Source organism: Taudactylus pleione, unplaced genomic scaffold, assembly GCF_031769625.1.
Source record: "Taudactylus pleione unplaced genomic scaffold, aTauple2 ptg000436l, whole genome shotgun sequence".
Lineage (NCBI taxonomy): Eukaryota > Metazoa > Chordata > Amphibia > Anura > Myobatrachidae > Taudactylus > Taudactylus pleione.
In genome coordinates this window covers 4171761-4195063 of record NW_028284838.1, presented here as the reverse complement: position 1 = coordinate 4195063, position 23303 = coordinate 4171761, and the positions used below count along the sequence as shown (strand labels likewise).

The following is a 23303-nucleotide window of genomic DNA, read 5'->3' as shown; positions in this document are numbered from 1 at the left end:
TGTGAGGCTAATTGACTTTAGTGCACTGCTGAACGCAGATTCATGATTATAGGGAATCTGCGCATGCGCAGGACTCATTCTGCGGGCATGCAGAATGGGTCCTGCTAATACGCACGCTAGTCCTTGAATACCTGCCTGATTGACAGGCAGAGGCATTTAAGGGGTGGTGTGGGGGCAGCCGTCGTTCCCCGAAACTGGACGTGTCCGCCCCGTTTTGCAGGAGTGGCCAGCCCAGAGACTGCGTGGACGTACGCAGTCTGTTGGGCTCGCAAGCCGGCCAGCCTGAGTAAGCTGAGGCTTAGTCAGCTGACTGGCGGCCTGGCACCGTCCACCATTGTGACCTTAGATGGTCGCGATGGTAATCCCAGCACTGCCATCTCCGTCACAGTGCTGGGATCGCAAATGCAGCAGGGGGTGTCATACAGGGGATGTCATACACCTCCTGCTGCATTTGCAAGAATCACATTGCCTATGTGCAGCTTTGCAATTCTTGCTGAATCAGGCCCTGAGTCTAAAGCTGGGTACACACTGCAAAGATATATCTGCAGATCGAGCGATCTGCAGATATATCTGTAGATGATGATCGTCCACGTACACTGAACGACCATCATCTTCCAGGCAGCTTCCTGACCGTGGATCACGCTGCGAGCCCCTCCCCGCGGCTGCATGTGTACGGGCGATCGCCCAATATATCTGTCAGTGTGTACCCATCTTAAAGCTTTCAAAACCACCGTGTCTGGGCACCTTTACGCTGACTCACCCAACATGTCTATATTGCAGCATTATCCTGTGTACTTTAACCTATTTTCCCTTCTCACCCTCTATAATCTAACTTCTACATTTACTATACATATTGTGTTACAAAGTTAGGTATTATTTTCAATTCCATATTATTGAGCTTTATGTATTCATTCACCAGTCATGGTTGCACACTGCGAGAGCTGAAAAGGAGAGCAGAATACGCCTCATCTGACAAGGTTACAGCTGTGCTTAAACCGAAAAAACAGGTTTCCAAATGTCAACTCTTCCATTGATATAATCTTAGGTACTTTCTTGTGTAGAAAGCAAATACAAAACCTTTAACTGAAGACTAAAGCTACATTTTCTCACAAAATAAACCAACTATAGATTTGTCTCGTGAAATCCATTAACAAAAATGCTTAAACTCAGACTAACACCATGGAGATCCCTTTACAGACTTTATTTGAGGCATTACTGCAGCTTATGCATGAAAGCCTTTGTGCAGGAGTCAGCTGCGGAGTGTGGTATTAAATGTCAACATTCAACATGTCGACAGAATTTTTTTTTGACATGTTCATAAGGTCAACATTTAACAGGTCGACGCCAGAATGTTGACATACCATTTTTTTTTTTGCATATTTCAGCCTCGCTCTAAACCAATCAATAACACTAAAATGTACTGTCATTATTATGACCATTACTGTTTCAGTTCCTAGCGAAATGCGTGTGAAGTACTACAAGTGAGCTGGTACGTGGTTCCTGAATTATTTAACATTGGCATAGTTCCATTTCTATTTAGGTAGTCCGCAATGGCATTGTTTTTTGTTTTTATATATCAGCACTTCCTAACACAAGGTAGGTTTTCTGAATTAGGGATAGTGATTATTATTTCTATTGTGCATGTATGCTCCTAATTGTGTGTTGAATTTAGCCCATCATGGGGAGATAGTAGTTTGGGAGGCTTACTGAACTGAATTTGCCACTATAACAATATCTCAATGAATGTTAGATACAAATAACACATGTGAGAATGCAAAATGGTGCTTATTCAAGGCAAAGTATACCTCACACCTTATGATGAGGAATTATGTGCAGGATATAAATCACAGGCTGAATATCATTTAAGTTCAGTGCTTCCCATGCTTTCTGGAATCACGGCGCGCTAGAGTACAAGCATTTCTTCTCTACGCTACTAGACCAAAAGTTTCTTATTGTGAAATTCAGCAAAAATTATTAAATGAACAGTCTTCCATAGGTTCAGTTATGTGGTAGTGGACAGGGACATTAACCATAAAAACTGGAATTTGGTTTGGACCACAAAGTCGTGGCACCCCTGCATGTGCCCTGCAGCACACAGTTTGGGAACCACTGTTATAGATGACTACACCATAATTTACAATCAACAAGGAATATTTTCTTCTTGTCATGTGTGGGGGTGTTATGTTCACAGTTAACATACTGTAGCTATTGAGTACAATGTATTGTGGAAACATCAGTTTCCATTTTGTCTATACAAATGTGTGGACAGCAATATGATATATCATTCCATTTATTGAGAACTATACATTACAAGAATAGAAAGGTCCCTGCTCCGTTTATAGAATTGGAGAAATAGCTTATGAAATGCATACTCAATAGCCTAATACATCTACATAATCACGTAAACTACTTTGAAGTATTACTGGAAGACACACAGCCCTGGTAGAAAACAACAATTTGTCTAATCAAACTGCATAAATTATAGTGTACAATTGTTATAGGAGAAACGTTGTAAGGACCTAACCTCCCCAGAGGCTAAGCTAGCAAATAACTACACATATTTCCATGTAAAACAGTCACTCCGAGGGTTATTTTCCAATACACTTTTTGATATAAATTAGTACTACTGTTCAGTACCTGAAAACAGATTAATAAATATATATGTTTTAACAGTTTTATTGGATCATTTTCTTTACATAGATCACTGAGTGTTTTATATTTCACCGTTTTAAATTGTATAATAAAAGGTTATACTTAGCTAGTTTCCTCCTTTTTATCTGTATCTTTATACTTCCAGGGAGCACCACCCACATTAAACTTGTTACGAATATAAAAATTATATTTTGAGTGGGGGGCAGAGATACATGGACACATACACGAGGGTGAGTCAAAAATTATCCGCACTCCAGTTATATTAAAACTTATGTTGGCCGCACTGTCTTCTCATCACTTTCCGTACTAGGTCGCTGTCTTCCCAGTCACTGCTGTGCAGGTTTGAACTTGTTACTCAGTTCATTTGTGACTGCGGTGCAAGAAATATGGCTGCCCCACTTGTGATTTGCACGAAAGAAGAGCAGCGTGCAGTGATTCGTTTCTTGTGGTTTGAGGGTGTGTCTGGTGCCGATATTTATTGAAGACTTTGTGCACAGTATGGAGAAAGTGTTTTGTCGCGAAGAAGTGTGTATGAATGGATAGAGAAGTTCAAAGAAGGTCGCACAAGTGTCAGCCATAAAGAAGGAGCCAGGCGCCTGTCCACGACTGATGAGAACATTGAGCGTGAACTGCTTCTGTTGGATAGACGATTGATAGTGGATTATGTGCAAATCATTTGCAAATCAGCCATGGCTCTGTGGCTTCACGTCTGAGGACAATAAGCAATAAGCAGGAAATACCCTTCTGTCCTGCCTCCAGTTTGCTTCGCCCTCCTTCTAAACCTCCTCTCTGGTTCACTCCCTTTCTACCTTCACTCTGGTTCGCTGCCTCCTTGACCCTCTCCTCCAGTTCGCTTCTACACCTTCTCCCTTTCCTGCAGTTCACTTACGCTCCTTCTCTCTGGCCTCTATATAGCTACACACCTTTCTTCCTCTCCAGTTCACTCCTCTTACTTTTTCCCCCTCTGATTATCTTCCTGTCTCACACTAGTGTTCTCCTCTCTAACACCTTCAGCTCACTCCACCTCTGGTTCGCTCCACTCTAAAGCTGGGTACACACTGGAGCAATGTCAGCTCAATGTGTCGTTTCCGGCCGAAATGGAACAACATATTCGCCGGATCGCTCAGTGTGTACGGCCTATAGGCACACTCCCGCGGTCGTTCACGATATCGTCTGGTCGGCCGTGCAAGGTAATGAAGGACGTTCATTACAATGTTCTGATGTGTGTCGCAGTTACGATATGTCGGTCCGTCATATCGTTAGGGTACACATTGTCTAGTGTAAACCAGCATAACCCCTTCAGTTCCCGCCCCCTTCTCTATTTGGTTCATGCCCTGTCTGGTTAGCATGCACAAATAAATTCTAGGTACATTTCCAAGGACAAGTTTTGACACCCTCTTGTGAGGTCAGGTATATCAGCAGTGCTCTTTACTAATGTTGCTCAATGGTACACAGTACCAGCACCTATTTGATATAATTTTGAATACTTACAACTAGTGCCAGAAAAAGGAAGAAATCTGTTCTATTACTTCAGAACTGAACAAAATAAGCGTCTGAAGACTTGTGCAAAGTGTGGAAGCTACTATAAGTCTTGTATCAGCTTGTAACTTTAGGCGAGTGCTGGCAACTTTTTTCAAAGCAAAAAACGTACTGTAAAACAGTCAATACAACTTGTTTAAAGCAAGTTCCGCGATATGAGGTCATTCTGATGGGTACACTTTTTGGCTTACTTCTATTATAGACTGATGTAAAGACGTCAGGCATAACTTCATGTGTTATTTTACTGTTACAGCAACAGTTAAACCTCAGACATGACTTATAAAAGGTACATTTGGAAATGAGTAGATGATTACTTACCTTTTTAACAAAAATGAAACAGTCAAGGACGGAGTCCTCCCTGTTCAGCAACTGAAACCACAGCATTTGTGAAGGCTGCAGGTGGTTTTGTAACCAAATCTTGCCACTCTGGCTTAATTCCACTCCTGCAAGTCTAACTCGCAGACTACCATGACCATGCCCTGGGAAATTGAAAAGACTATTATTCTGGAGAATGAATAATTTGGTTTGTCAGTATTTTCAATGTGCTTAAGAAAAAAAAAGTAATGAACCATACAATTAGGGAATATGATTTCTATATGGCTGATCCATGCGAAGCACAATATTTATAAAGAAGTCTTTTAGGGTTGGCCCAAAAAACTGCATGACACACACATGTACAAAAATCTTCAAGCAACAAAAGTAACATTGCGTGCATCATAAAATGAGTGGTTACAAAGGACAGTCTTTCTACCAAAATCCAAATCAATGCGAGTATAATTTAATTCTAAGGGTGCTACTGTGCAAATATATCTGTAGATTTAAAATGAGAGTTATGGTAAAACTTACCTTTGTTAACTGGCTTTCTTCGAAGTCCATAAGGTCCACAGGGAGACCTTGGGGTGTAGGTGATGGTTGAGGACCGGGCACCACGCAGTTATAGCTTTCAGCTTCCAGGATGCACTGGTCAAACCCCCTATACCCCGCCCCAGAGCCTGAGGCACCTCAGTTCGTAACAAGCCAGAGGAGGAGAAGAGGAGGAGGAGAAGATAGAAGGAAGACTGGTACACACAAAAATCACACACTCGCATAGGAAACGGGAAACCGGTGACCAGAAACATAGCTTATGGGAAGCCAGGTGCGTCAGAGCAAGTGCTCTGTGGACCATATGGACTTCGAAGAGTTAACAAAGGTAAGTTTTAACTCATTTTCTTCTTCAGGGTACATGGGGCTCCACAGGGAGACCTTGGGGATGTCCCAAAGCAGTTATTCACGGGTGGGGATGCTCCTGCGCTGAGAGGAGAATCCGGCGCCCAAATGAAGCATCCTGAGAGGCAAATGTATCGAAGGCATAGACCCTCAGAAAGGTATGGACAGAGGACCACGTGGCCACCTTACAAAGCTGTTCAGCTGAGGCACCACAGCGAGCTGCCCACGAGAACCCGCAGAGTGAGTAGAATGAGCAGTAACAGTAGCTGGTACAGGAAGGCCTGCCTGTGTGTAAGCTGTGAGATAGTCATTCGAAGCCATCTAGCCAATGTCTGTTTGTTGGCTGGCCATCCAGTCTTGTGAAATCCATTGAGCACAAATAAGGAGTCTGATTTCCGAAGAGAACTGGTACCGTCCACGTATATCCTGAGGGAACGGACTACATCCAAGGAGGCCTCATCTGCCGATAGCTCTGGTGATTGAAAGGCCGGGACTACAATTTCCTCATTAATGTGGAAACGAGTAACAACTTTTGGAAGGAAACCAGGGCGAGTCCGAAGCACAGCCCTGTCCTGATGGAATATCAGAAATGGGGAGTGACAGGAGCACGCCTCTAAATCTGACACCCTTCTAGCGGACGCCATAGCCAGAAGAAAAAAAAAAGGAGTCTTTGCCATGAGCCACTAGCGTTCCACAGATTCCAGGGGTTCAAACGGAGGACCCCGGAGGGCACGAAGAAATACTGACAAATCCCATGGAGCCACTGGAGGGACAAAGGGAGATTGTATACGGAGGACACCCTGGAGGAAGGTGTGAACATCCGGTAGTGGAGCAAGTCTATGCTGGAACCAAATGGATAGAGCAGAGACATGCGCTTTCAGTGAGGCAAGGCGGAGTCCAAGGTACAATCCAGCTTAAAGGAAGGCCAGGACTCTGCAAATCCTAAACACTTGAGGGTCGAAGCTTCTGTACGACTCCATTGGAAATATGTATGCCACACTCTGTGGTAGATCCGAGCAGAGGCTGGCTTACGCACGCTGAGAATAGTTTTGACCACAGAGCTAAAGAATCCTTTGGACCTTAGGAGGGATGTCTCAAGAGCAACGCCGTCAAAGACAGACGGACCCAGGTCTGGGTAAAGGCAAGGACATCAAGACAACAGGTATGGACGTAGAGACAGGAGGAACGGAGTGTCGATGGAAAGATCTGAGCACCAATGACGTCTGGTCCAAGCTGGAGCCACCAGCAGGACAGTGCCTCCGTCTTGTTTGAACTTCCGAAGAACTCGAGGAAGAAGGGAGACTGGAGGGAATAGGTACGCAAACTGGAAGGTCCACTTCACTGACAATGCGTCTATGAAGGTTGCCTTGGCATCCCTTGTTCTGGACCCGTACACCGGCAGTTTATGATTGTGTTGGGAGGCCGTGAGGTCCACATCTTTGGAAGGCCCCATCTGCTCACTAGGAGTTGAAAAACCTCTGGGTAAAGAGCAGTGGCGTAACTAGGGTATCTGTAGCCCAGGGCAAATTTGAAAAGGGAGCGCCCCCCCCATGTTTGCGTGCCAAAGACGCGCGCGGCAAAAAATGGACGTGGTCACTTAAAAATGGGGCGTGTCAACATGACACACCCCTTTATTTTCAAACTGAACATTCCTATCCATATGCACCTTAACCCCAGTAGTACTCCCAGTATGCAGTTGTGGTCCCTCTCATGCAGGCCCATAGTAGTGCCCCTTATACAGTATCCCCAGTAGTGGTCCCTCTTATACAGCCCCCAATAAGTTCCCCTTACTCAGTACCCCCAGTAGTGGCCCCCCCAAATGCAGTGCCCCACGTAGTGTTCCCCCTTATGCAGTGCCCCCAGTAGCAGTCCCCACAATGCAGTGCGCCCAGTAGCGGTATCCCCTTATGCAGTGCCCTTTTATATAGTGCCCCCAACAGTAGTCCCCCCCATGCAGTTTTCCCAGTAGTGGTCCCCTTATGCAGGCACCCTGTAGTGATCCCCCCTATCTAGTGCCCCCTGTAGTGGTCCCTGCAGTGCCCCTAGCAGTAAGCCCCCTATATAGTGCCCCCAGCAGTAGTGTCCCCCCCTCCCATGCAGTGCCCCCAGTAGTGGTCCCCCTGATGCAGGCTCCCAGTAGTGACCCCCCCCCCCCCATCCAGTGGTCCCTGTAGTGGCCCTTCCTATTATTGCCCCCATTAGTGGTCCCCCGAGTGCAGTGCCTCTAGTAATACTAGGCCCCTTTTAGAATGCCCCCAGTGGTAGTCTCTCCCCCCCCCCCCCAAGTAGTAGTCCCCAGTAGAGTAGTCCCCAGTAGAGTACCCCCCCCAGTAGAGGTCCTCCCAATGGCACCCCCAGTAGATGTCCCCCCCAGTAGTAGCCGACCCCTCCCCCGTTGTGCATATAGGTTTAAAAAAAAAAAAATATATATAAAAATATACTTACCTGATTCCACGCTGCTTCTGTCCGCGATGCCGATGCCGCTCCCGCCCTCCAGTCCGCCCGGGCTGGCGCGCTCAGCATTATGGGACTGATGTCATGACGTCAGTCCCATTACCCACTGCAGGAGCCGGACGGAAGTCCGGCTCTTGCAGTGGGTGCTGCAGCAGTCAATGAGAGTCTATCTGACTCTCATTGGCTGCTGTTTAACACACGCATCGCCGCCAGCGCTAGCGGCGATGCGTGTGTTATGCACAGCCTGAGCCCGCCTCCTGGCGCTATTGGGCAAGCGCTCAGGGGGAGGGAACGGGCTCAGGCGTGCAGCACAGGACCGGCGCTGGAAGCCTAGCGCCGGTCCTGTGCAAATGTGTAGTGCTGACCGCACTCATTGCGGTCGGCGCTACACTGGCTAACTAGGGCGGGCGGGCCGGTACCGTGGCCGGCGGCGCCCCCCCGCGCCGCCGGTTCAACAGCGCCCAGGGCACGAACCCCGCTCGCCCTGCCCTAGTTACGCCACTGGTGAAGAGACCATTGCCCAGTATGTACGTCGTGACAGCTGAGGAAGTTTGCTTCCCAATTGAGAACTCCTGGAATGAACACCACAGAGATGGCCGGGAGATGACCCTCGGCGAATGTAAGAATGCGCGACACTTCTGTCATTGCTGCCTGACTTCGAGTGCCTCCTTGATGTTTGATGTAAGCCACTGTTGTGGCATTGTCGGACTGTACCTGTACAGGTTTTCCCTGAAGTATGTCCTTGGCCAGTATGAGGGCCCTATAGACAGCTCAAAGATCCAATATGTTGATTGGCAGGGTCCAATGGCCCTGGAAGGAATGTTGACCGGTCACTGCTCCCCAGCCCGGAGACTGGCGTCCGTTGTTCGGAGTACCCAGTACAAGACCCAAAAGGGGCGACCCTTGGTTAGATGAGAGGGTTAGGCTGTTTCAACGGGGCACCGCATCCTGCCCTATTTCTCAAGGGCAGAAAGCACCATGCCCTTCAGAGCGGTGCCCCGCTGAAACAGCCTGCGGGTTCTGTTCCCCACCTGCGGGCTGCAGTGTCCCGTGGGTGGGGAAAACGGCAGAGCAGCATGGGCCCGGCATCCATTCACAATGACCACGGCACTTGGGGGCTGCCCAGCATGTCTGTAAGTGCCAGGCACGCCCCAAGAGTGCCGAAAAGGGGACACGTCATGAAGACACACCCCTTTTCATTGGCCGTGCCCTTTTATCGGGCATGTGCAGAAGTGCCCTTGCTCTAGGTCCAGTGCCCTGCCTGCCGTCGGACCTAGAGTGAACACTAGATGTCTTTATCCACCAAGATAGGGACAGACGCACCTCTGGAGAGAGCACCATCGTCTGAGCTTTGATCCGATGGGGTAACCCGTTCTACCTGGAGAGGATCAGCGTTTGCAAAGGCCTGGAGTGGAACTGAGCATACTTCATGTCGAAGGTGGACACCATGGATCCCACAACCTGCATTGCTGAGTCGATTGACACTCGGCGACTGTGGAGGAATCTGTGCACTCGTAGTTGAAGTGTGGAGATCTTGGCTGATGTCAGAAAAATTCTCTGATCCTGAGAATCTAGCAGGACTCCAAGATGAATCATTCTTTGTGAAGGATTCAGGGAGGACTTTTTCTAGTTGATTAACCATCCGTGCTTGTGAAGAAAAGCAATGGTTAGTTGCAGATGGCATTGAAGCACCTCTGGGGATTCTGCTAAGAGCAGGAGGTCGTTCAGATATGGTAGCAGTCGGATACCCTCACCAAGCAGGTGGGCCGCCATGATAGCCATAATTTTAGCAAATACCCGTGGAGCTGTGGACAGACCAAAGGGCAGAGCCTGAAATTGGAAGTGTTGCTGTAGAATAGCAAACCGGAGATATCGATGATGATAGGGCGCTATAGGTACATGTAGGTAAGCGTCCTGAATATCCAGAGATCGCATAAAGTCCATAGCTAGGATGATAGAGAGTAGGGTTTCCATCCTGAACCTGGGTACCCTGAGGAATTTGTTCAGGGATTTGAGGTTGAGGATAGGCCAATGAGACCCATTCGGCTTCTGAACCAGAAAGAGAGTAGAATAATAACTGGTCCCTCACTGAGATAGCGGGACTGGCACGTTTACCCATGGTTGCAGAAAGGACTGTATAGCTTTCTGGATTTGTAGGGCCTTGCTTGTGCCTTAAGGAGGGCCTGTGTAGAAAAACTGGTGAGGTGGCCGTCGTAGAAATGAGAGGGCGTACCCGTGAGAGACTACTTCTCTTACCCAAGCATCAGTGGTGGTTTGACACCAGCACTGGGCAAGCTGAAGAAGTCAGCCTTTTACTTTGGGATCCCCCAGAGGGAGGCCCGTCCCATCAAGCTGAGAGCTTGACCTTGAATTTTGAAGCAAGGCGTCTGGCGGTCCAGGCCTACTTGGTCCTGGGCTTGATGGCCGAAGTGGAAGCCGACTGCCTAGGAAAGGACTGACCTTTAGGCTTTCCCTGAGGATGAAGGGACCTAAATATTGTAGTCCGAGGCTTTGTAGTAGTAGTCGCTGAAGGCAGAAATGCAGTTTTTGATGCCACCAATGTGGTTACAATCTTGTCAGGGTCTGGGCCAAACAAGATCTCCCCGTTCTAGGCCCTTCTTGGAATCCGCATTTGCCTTCCATGAGCGTAACCACAGGGTACGGCGGGCAGACACCGCCGTGGCCGAGACTCTAGAGGTTAGGAGACTGGCATCCAATGTCGCTATTCCAATATAGGAAGCTGCATCTCGTATGTGAGCTATGAAATACATCAGATCCCTAGAAGCATCTGATGGAAAAGAGTCTTCAAGTGCATCAGCCCAGTTCTCTATAGCTTTAGCCACCCATGTAATAGCCATGGTCGGACAGGCAACAGCCCCTGAAAGAGAGTACATTGAGTTAAGGCAAGTTTCAACCTTGTTATCCATAGGGTCCTTCAAACAGGATACTGTTGGGATAGGTAACGTAGCGGTCTTAATTAAGCGCGTAACATGTGAATCCACTGTAGGGGGAGTCTCCCATTTTGAGCAATGAGCCGCAGGAAATATATAACAGAAGGTCAGACGTTTTTGGGGCCGAAACCTCTTACCAGGCGTCTGCCAGGCTCCTGCCATTTGTTCATGTGTTCAGCTAGTTGATCCGATAGAGGGAATTCTGCTGAAACCACTTTCTGTCGTTTAAACATTGGGTGCTTTTTAGGGGTTGGTTCGTCATCTTCTAGAAGTAAGATGGATCTAACAGCTCGCACCAAAGCAAGAATATTAAATTTTGACTGACTCTCTTTCTCCCCCGGAGGGGAGTCAGTGTAAGAGAGATCAGCATCTCCTGTCTCCTCAAATGACACCTCAGAATCTGAGAGCTGCGTAGACTGTGAGGACAACACAGGATGCTTAGAAGTCTTACTGGGTAGGTGCTTCTCACCTTGCAACATAGTTTAAAGGCCTGTAGAGGAAGCCACCAGACTCTGTACTGAGCTAGAGAGTACGTCTACCCATGGAGGGGGCACAGGAGGTACCTGTATAGCCTGAACCTGTTGTGACAACCCCAGAGGGGGAATTACGGCCTATTGTGGCAACCCCATAGGGGGAATTACAGCCAGTACCGCTAGGTGGTCCGTAATAGTAGCCGGCACCTGAGAAAAGGAAGGCCAGGGGGGCTCTTGTGCAGAAGCTGGGGATTCTGATGGGCCTGGTGGAGTATAACACTTAGGGCCTGATTCAGAGCCGCTCGTAAGCAGCCGCTCGTTCGTTCCGACCGATGTTCGCACAACTGCGCATGCGTACGGATTTTAATACGCATGCGCGAACCAGTCAGTGCGGCCGAAAATCGTTTGTTCGCTAAATAGCGAATGCCTGCTATTTTGAGTGACAGGAGGAGGCGTATGTGGGTGGTAACAGGGGAAGGTGCTTGTAAACGGGGAGTGGAAATCAGAACGCAGGCGTGCTTAAAGGTCAAAATGGGCGTTTTATGGGTGTGCATAATTAATACAGGAGCTTCATTGACCACGTCACTTGGTTGATTTATAGTCAGAACTGCTCGCAAGATTGTGGTAGGAAAAACCAACCACAAAAATAGCGAGCAGTTTATACGCTGTTCGATGTACTCAATTAATCTATTAAATAGCGGACATGACGTATGGTGCGAGCGGCCAGGGGGCGTCTTTTTCAAAATTACGACCGCAAGTTTTGTTCGCTCGTTCAGACATAGAGGCGTGAACAGACCGCAAAGTGCGAACGGTTCATTTGAATAGCCACCCCTTTTTTAATGAACGAGCGAGCACAAAGAGCGTCCGGCTCTGAATCAGGCCCTTAGCACATAACCCATCTTGTATCAAATTCTACTCACTCAAGCTTGCAGCACATAATTTGCATGACAGCAGTATGGGTACAGATGCTTGCTTGCTGCACTTGGTAGACATAGTCGTAGAGTATTATAGCACACGATATGGCACTGGGTAAAATGCAACCACTAGGTTTGTAGAATGCAAGTTGGAATGCAATATAGTGAACCTGTCTTATGCTTGGGCAAGTTGCAGATGCGCACAACACAAATATGGCACAGTGCAGTAACCAACTGTATGTGACAACCCTCACGAATACATTTGTTTTTAGATATGTGAGGCACAGGAAAACCCTGAATACACCTGTATGTTAGGGCAAAGTAAGAAAAAAAGGGAAAGATATATACTGACAGTATAGAGAATTAAACAGACAGGCAGCGGTAGCATAAGTCACATACAATGCAGAAATACAACTGCACTATAATCAACTACACAGAATTGCACTATAATCAACTACACAGATTCAGTGGTCAGAGAATCAATATCTGCTATGCTATAGCGCTACATAACCAGACTCCAGGGAGGGGTATGTAGGGGGACCGGACCCAGCATTTCCTTGAGAGAGCTGTGGCTGAGCCTGGAGAAAATGGCCGCCGGAGACTTCTGAAGGGCCATGGTCGGAGGAGAAGAGTAGCTCAGGAAAGCGAGACCTCGGAGGAATGGCGCCCTGAGCTGAGGGGCCGCTTTAATGGGGAAAGCTGATCTCCCCATGCTGATTATTAACCACCAGGATGCTGGATTCCCGCTCCATATGTACCCTGGTGGTCTAGTGGACCACTGTGGACAAAGCACTCTCAGTGCCTCTGGGTCTGTCCCGGGACCGGAGGTAAGACTGCCAACTCCACGGGTCACCGTGAGCGATGACCCGCCTTACATGTCCCCTTGAGTCCGGGATGCAGTTTGGGGATCGTCTGAGAATTTGTCAATTGACGCTGTCTGTTCCACTTGGAGAGAATCAATCTTTGCAGAGGCCTGGAATGGAGGAACTGAGCATACCCCACCATGTCGAAGATGGATACCATTGATCCCAGGACCTGCATTGCTACCAGAATGGATACCCTTTGCTTGCGTATTTGCAATGATAGATCCGCAACACCCTTTGTGCCCGAGAATCCAGAAATGCTCCCAGATGTAGCATCTGCTGTGTTGGAGAAAGTGACGATTTCTTCCAATTGATTATCCAGCCGTGCCTTTGTAGGCAGGCTATGGTCATCTGAAGATGGTTTTGTAAACATAACCAGAGTCTGCGCCAATGTCAGAAGGTCGTCCAGATATGGCAGAAATCTGACTCCCTGACGCCTGAGATAGGCCGTCATGACTGACATTATTTTGGTAAATACCAAAGGGTAGAGCCTGAAATTGGTAATGTTGCTGAAGGACAGCAAACCGTAAAAATTGCTGGTGGGATGGTATAATAGGAACATGCAGATATACATCCTGAATGTACAGGGAAACCAAGTAATCCCCCAGCTGCAATGCCAAAATAATTGACCATACGAAACTTGGCTACATGGATAAACCTGTTGAGGGTTTTTAGATTCAGTATAGGGCGATCAGCTTCATTCGGTTTATGAACCAGAAACAGTTTGGAATAATGACCCCTTCCCTGTTGAGACACAGGAACTGGGATTATTACCCCTGCCTGCAGCAGGGAGTAAATGGCTTCCTGAAGGGCCAAGGCCCTGCCCGTACTTTATAAAAAGGTTTTATGTGAGATAGTTATTCTTTTGTGTACAGATAGCTTTGATTGTTGTGACTGAGCCTTGTTGTGACAGGCCTTCCCCTATGCAGACTGTGATAGGCTGTGTACTATGCATATGCCTTCAATGTCATCTGCCTAATTAATATGAATCCCCAGGGCACTGATTTAGGATATCAGTGCTCAACGCTGCACTGGTAGGCGCTTGGTTTTCAATATATATGGGCCAGAGTGCCTGATCACATGCTTGTTTATATTGATGTTGCTCCTTGTTGTGGCACAGATTGGTCTGACAGACCGCGGAGGTGATTTCCGGTTTCCAAGAGGTGGAACGAATGTGACTTTCGGTACAGACGCACACCACGAGCATGCATGTGGGAATGGCAGCTATTTATGGAGACTCAGATAAGACACTTGTTTGATGCTGTTCTTTAAACAGCTATGCTGAAGCTGTAATGTGTTGAATTTGGATGCTTGTCTTGATAAAGGTCAGTTTTTGACTGAAACGTCGACATGACATACTAATGGATATGTAAGCATTAAAGGAATCAGTTGCTGATACCTGCTCTGGTGAGTGCCCCGTTTATTACTGACTATATATATATATATATATATATATATATATATATATATATATATTATACACATACATATACACGCACACAGTGTCTTGTAAAAGTACACCCCCCCCCCCCCCCATTTTTCATGTTTTGTTGCCTCACAACCTGGAATTAAAATGGATTGTTTGAAAGTGTGCAGCATTTCATTCACAGAACATGCCTACAATTGTGAATTTGTGGGGTTTTTTATATTGCGAATCAAACATCATTTAGGACAACATAACAGAAAACTTCAGCGTACATAACTATTCATCCCCCTAAAGAAAGGCCACGTCACAGCCAAATGGGAAAAAAGCACACAATCATATACATGGTTAAATATAAAAGTAAAATCAGTGCTTGCAGCAGGTTTCAGTGGTCAGACTAGTGGAGGTGTATACAATATATTGACAGCCACCATACTATAGTAATAAGAACTACTATAATCCGATATTGTACAAACAGGACAAGAAGTGGAAAAGCGTGTACAAGGCAAAATTTTGTGAGCCATTTGGGACTGTAAAAAGTTAATTGTGTATCATGATGTTATGCACATATAGTATCAACTTGTTTTTAAATTTAAAGTATAGTTCACTTACATCTCTTCTGAAAAGATGCCAAAACAGGAATACTAATAGGAATGTGATCAACTTCTACTGCATGTTCCGTCACACAAACTATTTTTCCACGAAGTTTTAAATTCTTCTGTATGAATTTGTCTGGGATGTCTTTAGCATTCGTAAATTTTGCCAACTGTTAAAAAATAGTAAACAAATAAAATACATATCTCATGGTATGTTCATGGTAATAAAAAGAAGCAGTCATGTTCCAACACACCTCACTTCAACATGAAATGTGATTTTAGTATTGTTACATATAGGGGGGTATCCAATTAGCCCCGAACATGCGTTTTCAGGAGATATATCCTATTATTTTGTTCAAAATAATAGGGTAGGGTGAAAAAAACACATTGGCGAAAAACGGGGATAATCGGCAAAAAATCCCAGTTTTTCGCAGATCGTGGTGATCAATTAGCGCCGGAACAAAGTTTGGGGATAATTGGATACCACTTATAGTGTTCATTCTAGCACCCTGCACCTGTCACAACCCATGCAGTTCCTCTTTCCTGTCTGGGGTGTTGGTCTCTGCTCTGGTGCTTGTAGCACACTCAGCTGATGCAACAAACTGCTGGGATACAGACCAGGGTGTGCTAGAAACACCAGAGCAGAGAGCGACACCCCAGGCAGGATAGAGGACTGCACGGGTTGTGACAGTTGCAGGGTGCTAGAATGTGCACTATACATACATTAAAAAAAAAAAAAAAATCTATAAAAAAATTTACATACCCTAAATATTAATTTGTTTAGGGTATATGTTTCTGAAAAGGGATTGAATTTTAAATGGACTGTGCACCTACTCACATCACATCTGTGCACTTTCCCTTCATCTCCAGTGTTGTAACACATTCAACATTCCCCTCCCTTATCTGTGTAGAAACACAATCCCTCCCTCACAACTAAAGTAAACACATTACTCTCACTCACCCCTGTATTAACACAATCCCCTCCCTTACCTCTGTAGTAACACATTCACCTCCCTCACCTCTGTAGTAACACATTCCCCTCCTTCGCCCGTGTTGTAACACATTCCCTTTCCTCACCCCGTAGTAACACATTTGACATTCCCCTCCCTCACCTCTGTGGTAACACATTCCCCTCCCTTATCTGTGTAGTAACACAATCCCTTCCCTCACCTTTATTTCACCTCACATTCCCCTTTCACTGCTGTTTTAACACATTTTCCACTCTCACCTCTGTATTAACACATTCCTTCCCTCATACCTGTACTAACACATTACCCTCCCTCACCTGTGACCTAAGAGCTATTGAGGAATCCGTGAAAACACATTTACCTTTTTTGCTGTGCAGCTGCCCCATAAGCCATGCCAGGATCTTACGGCTAGTGGCGGCTCCAGAGGTGGGGCTGCAGCGGAGTCCAACATTCAAATAGGGGAGCCACACCAAGTCCCAGTGAAGTTTGGCAGCAGTTGGGGTGACAGTTGTTGTGGCTCCCACCAGTACTTTTTCTCACACAGGGCACTAGAATGTCTAGTTACGGCTCTGGTTATCTGCTTAGTGCAGTCAGACAATAGGATCTGTCAGGGACTGTAATATAGAAAAGGTATGTTTTGCTGGTAGCAGTTTTATGTATCAACTTGTGTAATTCCTACTGCCAGTTTGTGCTGATGTTGGCAGGGGGGGTTAATGCAGCTGCCACAGTTGTTGGGTGATGTGAATAGAGGTTACTATTGCAACCTGGAGCAGTGGGGGAGGCTCTGGAGAGTTATCTGGCTGTGATGGGTTAGTGAGCAGCCTTAGGTAATGGATAGGTGGAGTAGTACCTGCCATCTCCCATACATGTGGTGACAGGAGTGAGAGTAGGGAGCAGTGTCTGGCAGCTGTGGGAGAGACCACAGTGTGGAATACCTCATGGGAGGAGAAGGGAAGGAGCCAGCAAGAGGGCTGAGGAGGCTGATCTAGGAAAGAGGGGACCAGTCTATCAGAGATTAGACAGAGGCAGCCCAGCCACTTAGAGACCAGGGAACAGGCAGAGTGGCCATTGCTGAAAAAGAATCACAGACAGTGACTATGGGGTCTATTCATACTACCGCCTTGCTTAAACCCCGATGGTCCCGGTATCTGACAATACCAAGGATACACAGACTCATTTCTCTTACTTGACCCTACACGGTCTGCTCTGTATACAACATACGGAGCCACCTGCCAGCGCAGCCCGGCCGCTAAGGAGGCGATCGGCTCCCTCTCCTAGGTTGAGCTGTCTTTATCCAGCACACCACTTATGTGCCTGCACCCTGCTGTCCCACAGACTCCCAGCCAGAAATAGACCAGTCACTGCGGTCCGCTCCTCTCACAACACCGGAGCCTTCTGTCAGTTCAGCGAGGCCGATTAGAACATGAGCGGCTCCCTCTCCTAGGTTGAGCTGTCTTTATCCAGCACACCACTTATGTGCCTGTACCCTGCTGTCCCACAGACTCCCAGCCAGAAATAGACCAGTCACTGCGGTCCGCTCCTCTCACAACACCGAAGCCTTCTGTCAGTTCAGCGAGGCCAATTAGTACATGAGCGGCTCCCTCTCCTAGGTTGAACTGACACTTTACCAGCGATCGCCGCATGTGTCTGGACTTCATGAAACCTGTGCTTCAAAAGGCATAGTGCCTTATTTACCAAGACCGGACAATAAACTGAGAATTTCTCTACCTTACTGGGGACATTACTGCCTACTTCAGCCTCTACACGGAGATCCATGCTCCCTTTCAAACAGGTGAGAGCCTTGAATAGTGACACCGTGATTCAGACTGTGTAAACTTACCACAGGCATAACCCTGCTATTAAAGTCTGTAAATTCACACGGGACCTTTGTGCTGCTTAGATTCTGTTTGCAGCTGGCAAACACATAATATCTTGGAGTATTACAAATGACTAAAATAGTATATTTTGGAGATCATTGTCTGTGCAGGTTACAGGACCATCTGCTAATTCTGTTTATATATATTTTAAATGTTTCAAATATTTAATATGTGTAATAAGGACTAATGCATATTGTATTTTATTGGTATTTCATTGAATAAAAACAACCTTTTATATAATCGAACCTTATATTGTATTCACCCTCTGAATAACCAGCTGCTTTTTGCTACATAGAGCAGTGAAAAGCCCTGTTTAGCTGAAAACAGAGCTTTTCACTGCCTTCGGGAATTCATACAGGGTGTTACCGGGGAGACTTATGCCTTTTCCAGCGGCACCCTTGCTTCGTGTATGGAATGCACGACCATACTTTTGTATGGTGAGTGTAATTCATAGAAGAACAACAGAAAGCACAGCTTTCCGTTCCTCTGCAATGTAAAGATTACACCATTCTCAGGGTGGCGTAATCTGTACAGAAAAACGAAAAGAGCAGGGAAGTATTCAACTTCCCTGCTCTCTGCCCGCTGCTGGCTCTGTCCCCTTTAGACCAGTGGCATTTGCAGCAAGTCTGGCATGAACAGCTGCAGTCAGCTGTTGGCAAATGCGCAGGAAGTACCTGCCTTCGCCTCCACGCCTCGCAGAGAGGACCGTAGCTGAAGACAGGATGCCAGAACCTGGATACCGGATCGCATCGCTGGAAAATATACATGAATTGCTAATTACAGCTAATCGCATACAACTGATGCAATATACAGTGAAAAGTAACAATTCATTGAATTAGACCCCAATAGAGAGAGAAATTACCTTACCTGTAATTAATCAAAGGGCCGAAGAAAAAAAAAAGCAATAATTACAAAGTGGTGATAGGAAACTAATTACCAGGAACACACATACAGTATGGAGCTTTGTGAGATAGGCACGTGCTGGGACCCAGTCTATGAATGTACACCAGCCTGCCTACTGATTAGTACATAAAGATTATAGAGTTCCCATTACTGGCAGTGCCAGGTTATCATATACAGTAGGGACTAACATACAGTTAGCTCTGAGAAAAGGAGGAGAGACATGATTAAGATATTAACAGCCTGAAAGTTGTTGTAAGATGAGAGGGAGTATTCATAATGAGGACCCAGTGGGTGGAGAAGAAACTTTGGCTATGCCAAAGGTTTAGGGTACAGAACTGTACAGTAGAGAAAAGCTAGAGCATAACAGAGACACCTGAGGCTGGGGTCCTGCACAGAATAACAAAACCCACTAATGATCACCAGATGAACAGATGGATTATTGATGCCATAACAAATCTGAAACAATACCAATCCAAATTCTCAGTGACCTGACTAATGATATGCCACACCTAGCTGGGGGAGAGTGCCCTGTGGCCACCTCCTGTCCTATTATACAGACTGAGGTGGAACGTAACATCTAAAATGATAGATACTGTGGATGTCCCCTTTGTTATTAGCAAGTGACCTAGGTCATATTACTACATAATAGTAAGCGTGCCAGTGACCGCTGCACCGGAATATACCACCTAACATTGACAGATTTATAAACAATTTTCTATTGCAACTGAGACTACTATAGATGTAAGATACTAAAGGGGTCTATGTACTAAGCCTTCGAAAGAGATAAAGTACCAACCTATCAGCTCCTGTCACTTTACAGGCTGTGTTTGAAAAATGACAGTTAGGAGCTGATTGGTTGGTACGTTATCTCCATCCACTTTATCTCTCTCCAAGGCTTAGTACATAGACCCCTAAAGCGTCATTACTCAGTTTTTAAGATAATATAGTTTTTCACTTTAGGTGACTGTTGATAACAATTATAAATATGTTAACAGTGTGTGTATGTTTATAAATGTGTTGTGTGAATGAGCGTTAGGGTAGACATTGTATAACATAAAAAGGAGATTCAGGAACAGTATATTAATCCAATTTCTCACAGTAGTGCTTCTGGAGAGGGGAAGCTATTGTACACATGTAAGGACATTGCATGATACTGTAGTGAGGGAATTGTGCAATGCCAACAGTTGTTTTATGGTATTAATTAGCCTAAATAGTACAGGATAAACTATGTACAGTTATTCTAAAGTGTTTTAAAATGTAAGTTGTAGAGTACCTAAAACACGATCTCTAGAAGGGTCATCTAGCCAATACACAAAGGGGGATAATATCTTTCTATGGGATGTAGTATGGAACCCAAAGGTCTAAATGCCGACCGCCAGCTTCCAGACTGCTTTATCCGGACTAGGGACGAATGACAGGCGTGCGGCCGGTGGTAATACATATCACACATCTTTCTATATACTTAAGTTACAAACTTATTTCTGTTGAACTGCATTATAAATGGTTTTGTCTGCTACACAAAACCTTCTTCTCATCCATTAAATAAAATACATCTAGCCTTTGCAACTATTGGTTTTATATATTTTTTACTAGTGTATTTTTTATAGGGAAGGGGTGGGACAACATTTCATCAATTCACAGCTTTGGTCATAGGGGTTTTCCTGAGCCGACATCAGGAGCACATATAGCAGCAATAGCCAGTGTGTCAGTGGCCCATTGTGACCCGTATAATGTCTATAACATGTCACTGGGAGTCACCCTGTTACTGCAATCCCCACGGAGCAGGCAGGGCTCCAGACAAGTTCCCCAACTACAGGTTGCTCCAACAATGTGTCCGCTCTGCAGTGTGCATCACCCAGGTCTGCGGTACACATCCATACTTACACACCGCTTGGGGCATGCCGAGCTGCCAGTTACTTTTACTGATGCTCGCTTCTGATTGGTAGGAGGCTGCTCCTGATCTCACCCAGAGTATGGAGAAGTGCTCGTCAGAGCCCATGTACACGGCTGGGAGCACCCCACCGTCCCCAGACCCTGCACTGACCTCCACCCACACATCACAGGCTGGGAAGGTGCCATCTGTGTCCATAGCTTCTGAAACCTTGGATGAGAAGAATTCCAAGGAAGATTCCCCAAACCCTGGAGCCAGCAATGGACCAGGACAGCACCAGCAGGGGGCAGTACAGATACAGTCCAGCATCTGCTCCCCCTGCACATCAAATCATGACCCAGTTATAGTGCAGGCATACACCAGAGAGCTCCTGCAGTTCCTGGGAGAATATGTCTGCAGGCAGTGCCCCAACCTGAGAGACCTGAACCCAGAGAAACTCAGTGGTTCCATGATGTTGACTTCTGGCTTCTGCAACACGGCCAACAACACAGCTTCATCACTCCAGCCAACGTGGTGTTTGTGTATATGATCGGGCAGAGAGGCCATTGGTGACCACGTGGACAGTGAGGATCAACTACCAGCCACCTTCCTCACCTGCCTCTACTTGGCCTACTCATAAATTGGTGCTGAGACATCCTACCCATTGAGGCCCTTCCTCATAGAGACTGACAGAGGAGCCTTCTGGCAATGCTGCCTGACCATCACAGACTGCACCAGTGGCAAAATGATGCAGATCAACAGTGATCCCCATTACTTTACACAGATTTGCCAGGACCTGTGTAATGATGGCATTAGGCCAGGAAAGACCCAAAATGTGCTGTGTCCCCAAGCTCCTGGAACCTTGGATGAGAATAATGCCAAGGAAGTTTCCAAAAACTCTGAAGCCAGCAATGGACCAGAGCAGCACCAGCAGGGGGCAGTACAGAGACAGTCCAGCATCTGCTCCCTCTGTGCACCACATCCAGATCTGGTTATAGTGCAGGCATCCACTGGTGAGCTCCTGCCGTTCCTGTGAGAGTATGACTGCAGGAGGTGCCCCAACCTGAGAGACCTGAACCCAGAGAAAGTCACTCAATGGTTCCATATTGTTGGAAGTGTGGCAGAAGCCAGGAGTCAAGATCACAGCTTCATCACTCCAGCCAATGTGGTGTTTGTGTTTATGATCTGCAGAGAGGCCATTGGTGCAGTGATCGCGCTGAGCCAAAAGAAATGTGGGTCCCAGGGACCACTCACTTTAAGAAAATGGGGTCCTACCTGACCTTTTCTGGGTCCCATCTAAATTAAGATTTTCTGTAAATCTAACAATTTAGCAGCTACAGCCCATGAAGCATGTAACAGATGACAGTGGCCCCTGTAGGAAAAAACAAACACATTGGCCAAAGTAGGAAAAAAAAACAAAAAAACACATTGGCCCTCACATTAAGAAAAACACACACATTGGCCCTGGTAGTAAAAAAAAAAATAATTGTGTTGCTGTATCACTGCATCACTTTAGCGGGAGGTGGCACGCACCTACATGACATCATGTCAACTTATCCCCGTCTCTGAGTCACGCCATGATCGAGCTAGTCTGAGTCTCCTTGAGAAGTCCAGCATTGCCAGGCTACAAGGATGCAGCACAGTGGGTACAGGCAGGGTTACATCAGTATTTGTGGGGCCCAGTATAAATTAAACAAGGCTGGGTGGGCAGAGGCATATTTTTGGAGGGTGGGCAGAGGGACACATGATAGCAGGCAAGGGCAGACATGGGGGTTGGGGCAGAGGCACCCATGGGGGTTGGGGCAGAGCATGGAGAAGAACTGTGTTGGGACAGCTCTATATTCTCATCGGGGCCTGGCAGCAGTGACACCAGATTATCTGCTAATCATTATTGCGCCTGCTGCGGGGAGCTCTGTGTAAATTGGTGTGCTGAGCTGTCTCGGGAGCTTTTGTGCACACCACACTGAGCTCCACATGAAAGGCCGCCAATCACTCAATGCTGCTGGGACTGAGAGTATGACTCGGAACCCTCCCCCCCTGCGTGCGCGCAGTCGGCCCAGAGCACCAGTCGCCGGCTCACCAAACCCCCACCTGCTACCCACTTAGGTGCTTACACATACTGGAGGTCTTCACTCCAGGTGCAGGGGCTGTGTCACGCTGGGCCACGGAGCCGCATGTCTCTGTAGTGTCACTGGCTGCACGATCTAGTAAGGCGCCAAAGAAGTCTGGCTCTGGCCCAACTCCGGTCTCCTCCTCTGCTTTTTATTTCCTGCTGCCGGGCCACGGACATTAATCATTTCATGAGCAGCTAGAGATTGGCCGCAGCGGAGCATGTCCCCGGGGACCCACCCATTTTGAAAAAGTGAATCCCCGGGTAAAATACGCGCTAAAGCGCGTATATGCGATCACTGTTGGTGACCACCTGGGCAGTGAGGATGTGCTACAAGCCACCTTCCTCGCCTGCCTCTACTTGGTCTGCTCGTACATAGGCACTGAGACATCCTACCCACTGAGGTCCTTCCTCGTAGAGATCGACCGAGGGGCATCCTGGAAGCAGTGCCTGACCATCGTAAACTGCACTAGTGCCAAAATAATGCAGATAAACACTGATCCC

At 46.8% G+C, this 23303-nt stretch overlaps 1 protein-coding gene and 1 pseudogene across 2 annotated transcripts in view; one reads left to right on the top strand and one right to left on the bottom strand.

The window, feature by feature from the left end:
* The window catches only part of MISO1 (mitochondrial inner membrane subdomain organizer 1), a 62514-nt gene that overhangs the window by 3948 nt on the left and 35263 nt on the right, over positions 1 to 23303 (bottom strand). For both annotated transcript variants that reach the window (XM_088447647.1, XM_088447648.1), the window contains exons 3-4: positions 15088 to 15241; positions 4510 to 4670 (exon numbers count right to left, since the gene is read on the bottom strand). In XM_088447647.1, the coding sequence (XP_088303773.1) occupies positions 4510 to 4670; positions 15088 to 15241 (315 nt within the window). The remainder of the gene's footprint in view (positions 1 to 4509; positions 4671 to 15087; positions 15242 to 23303) is intronic.
* On the top strand, positions 20793 to 21725 carry LOC148505825 (cyclin-dependent kinase 5 activator 1-like; annotated as a pseudogene).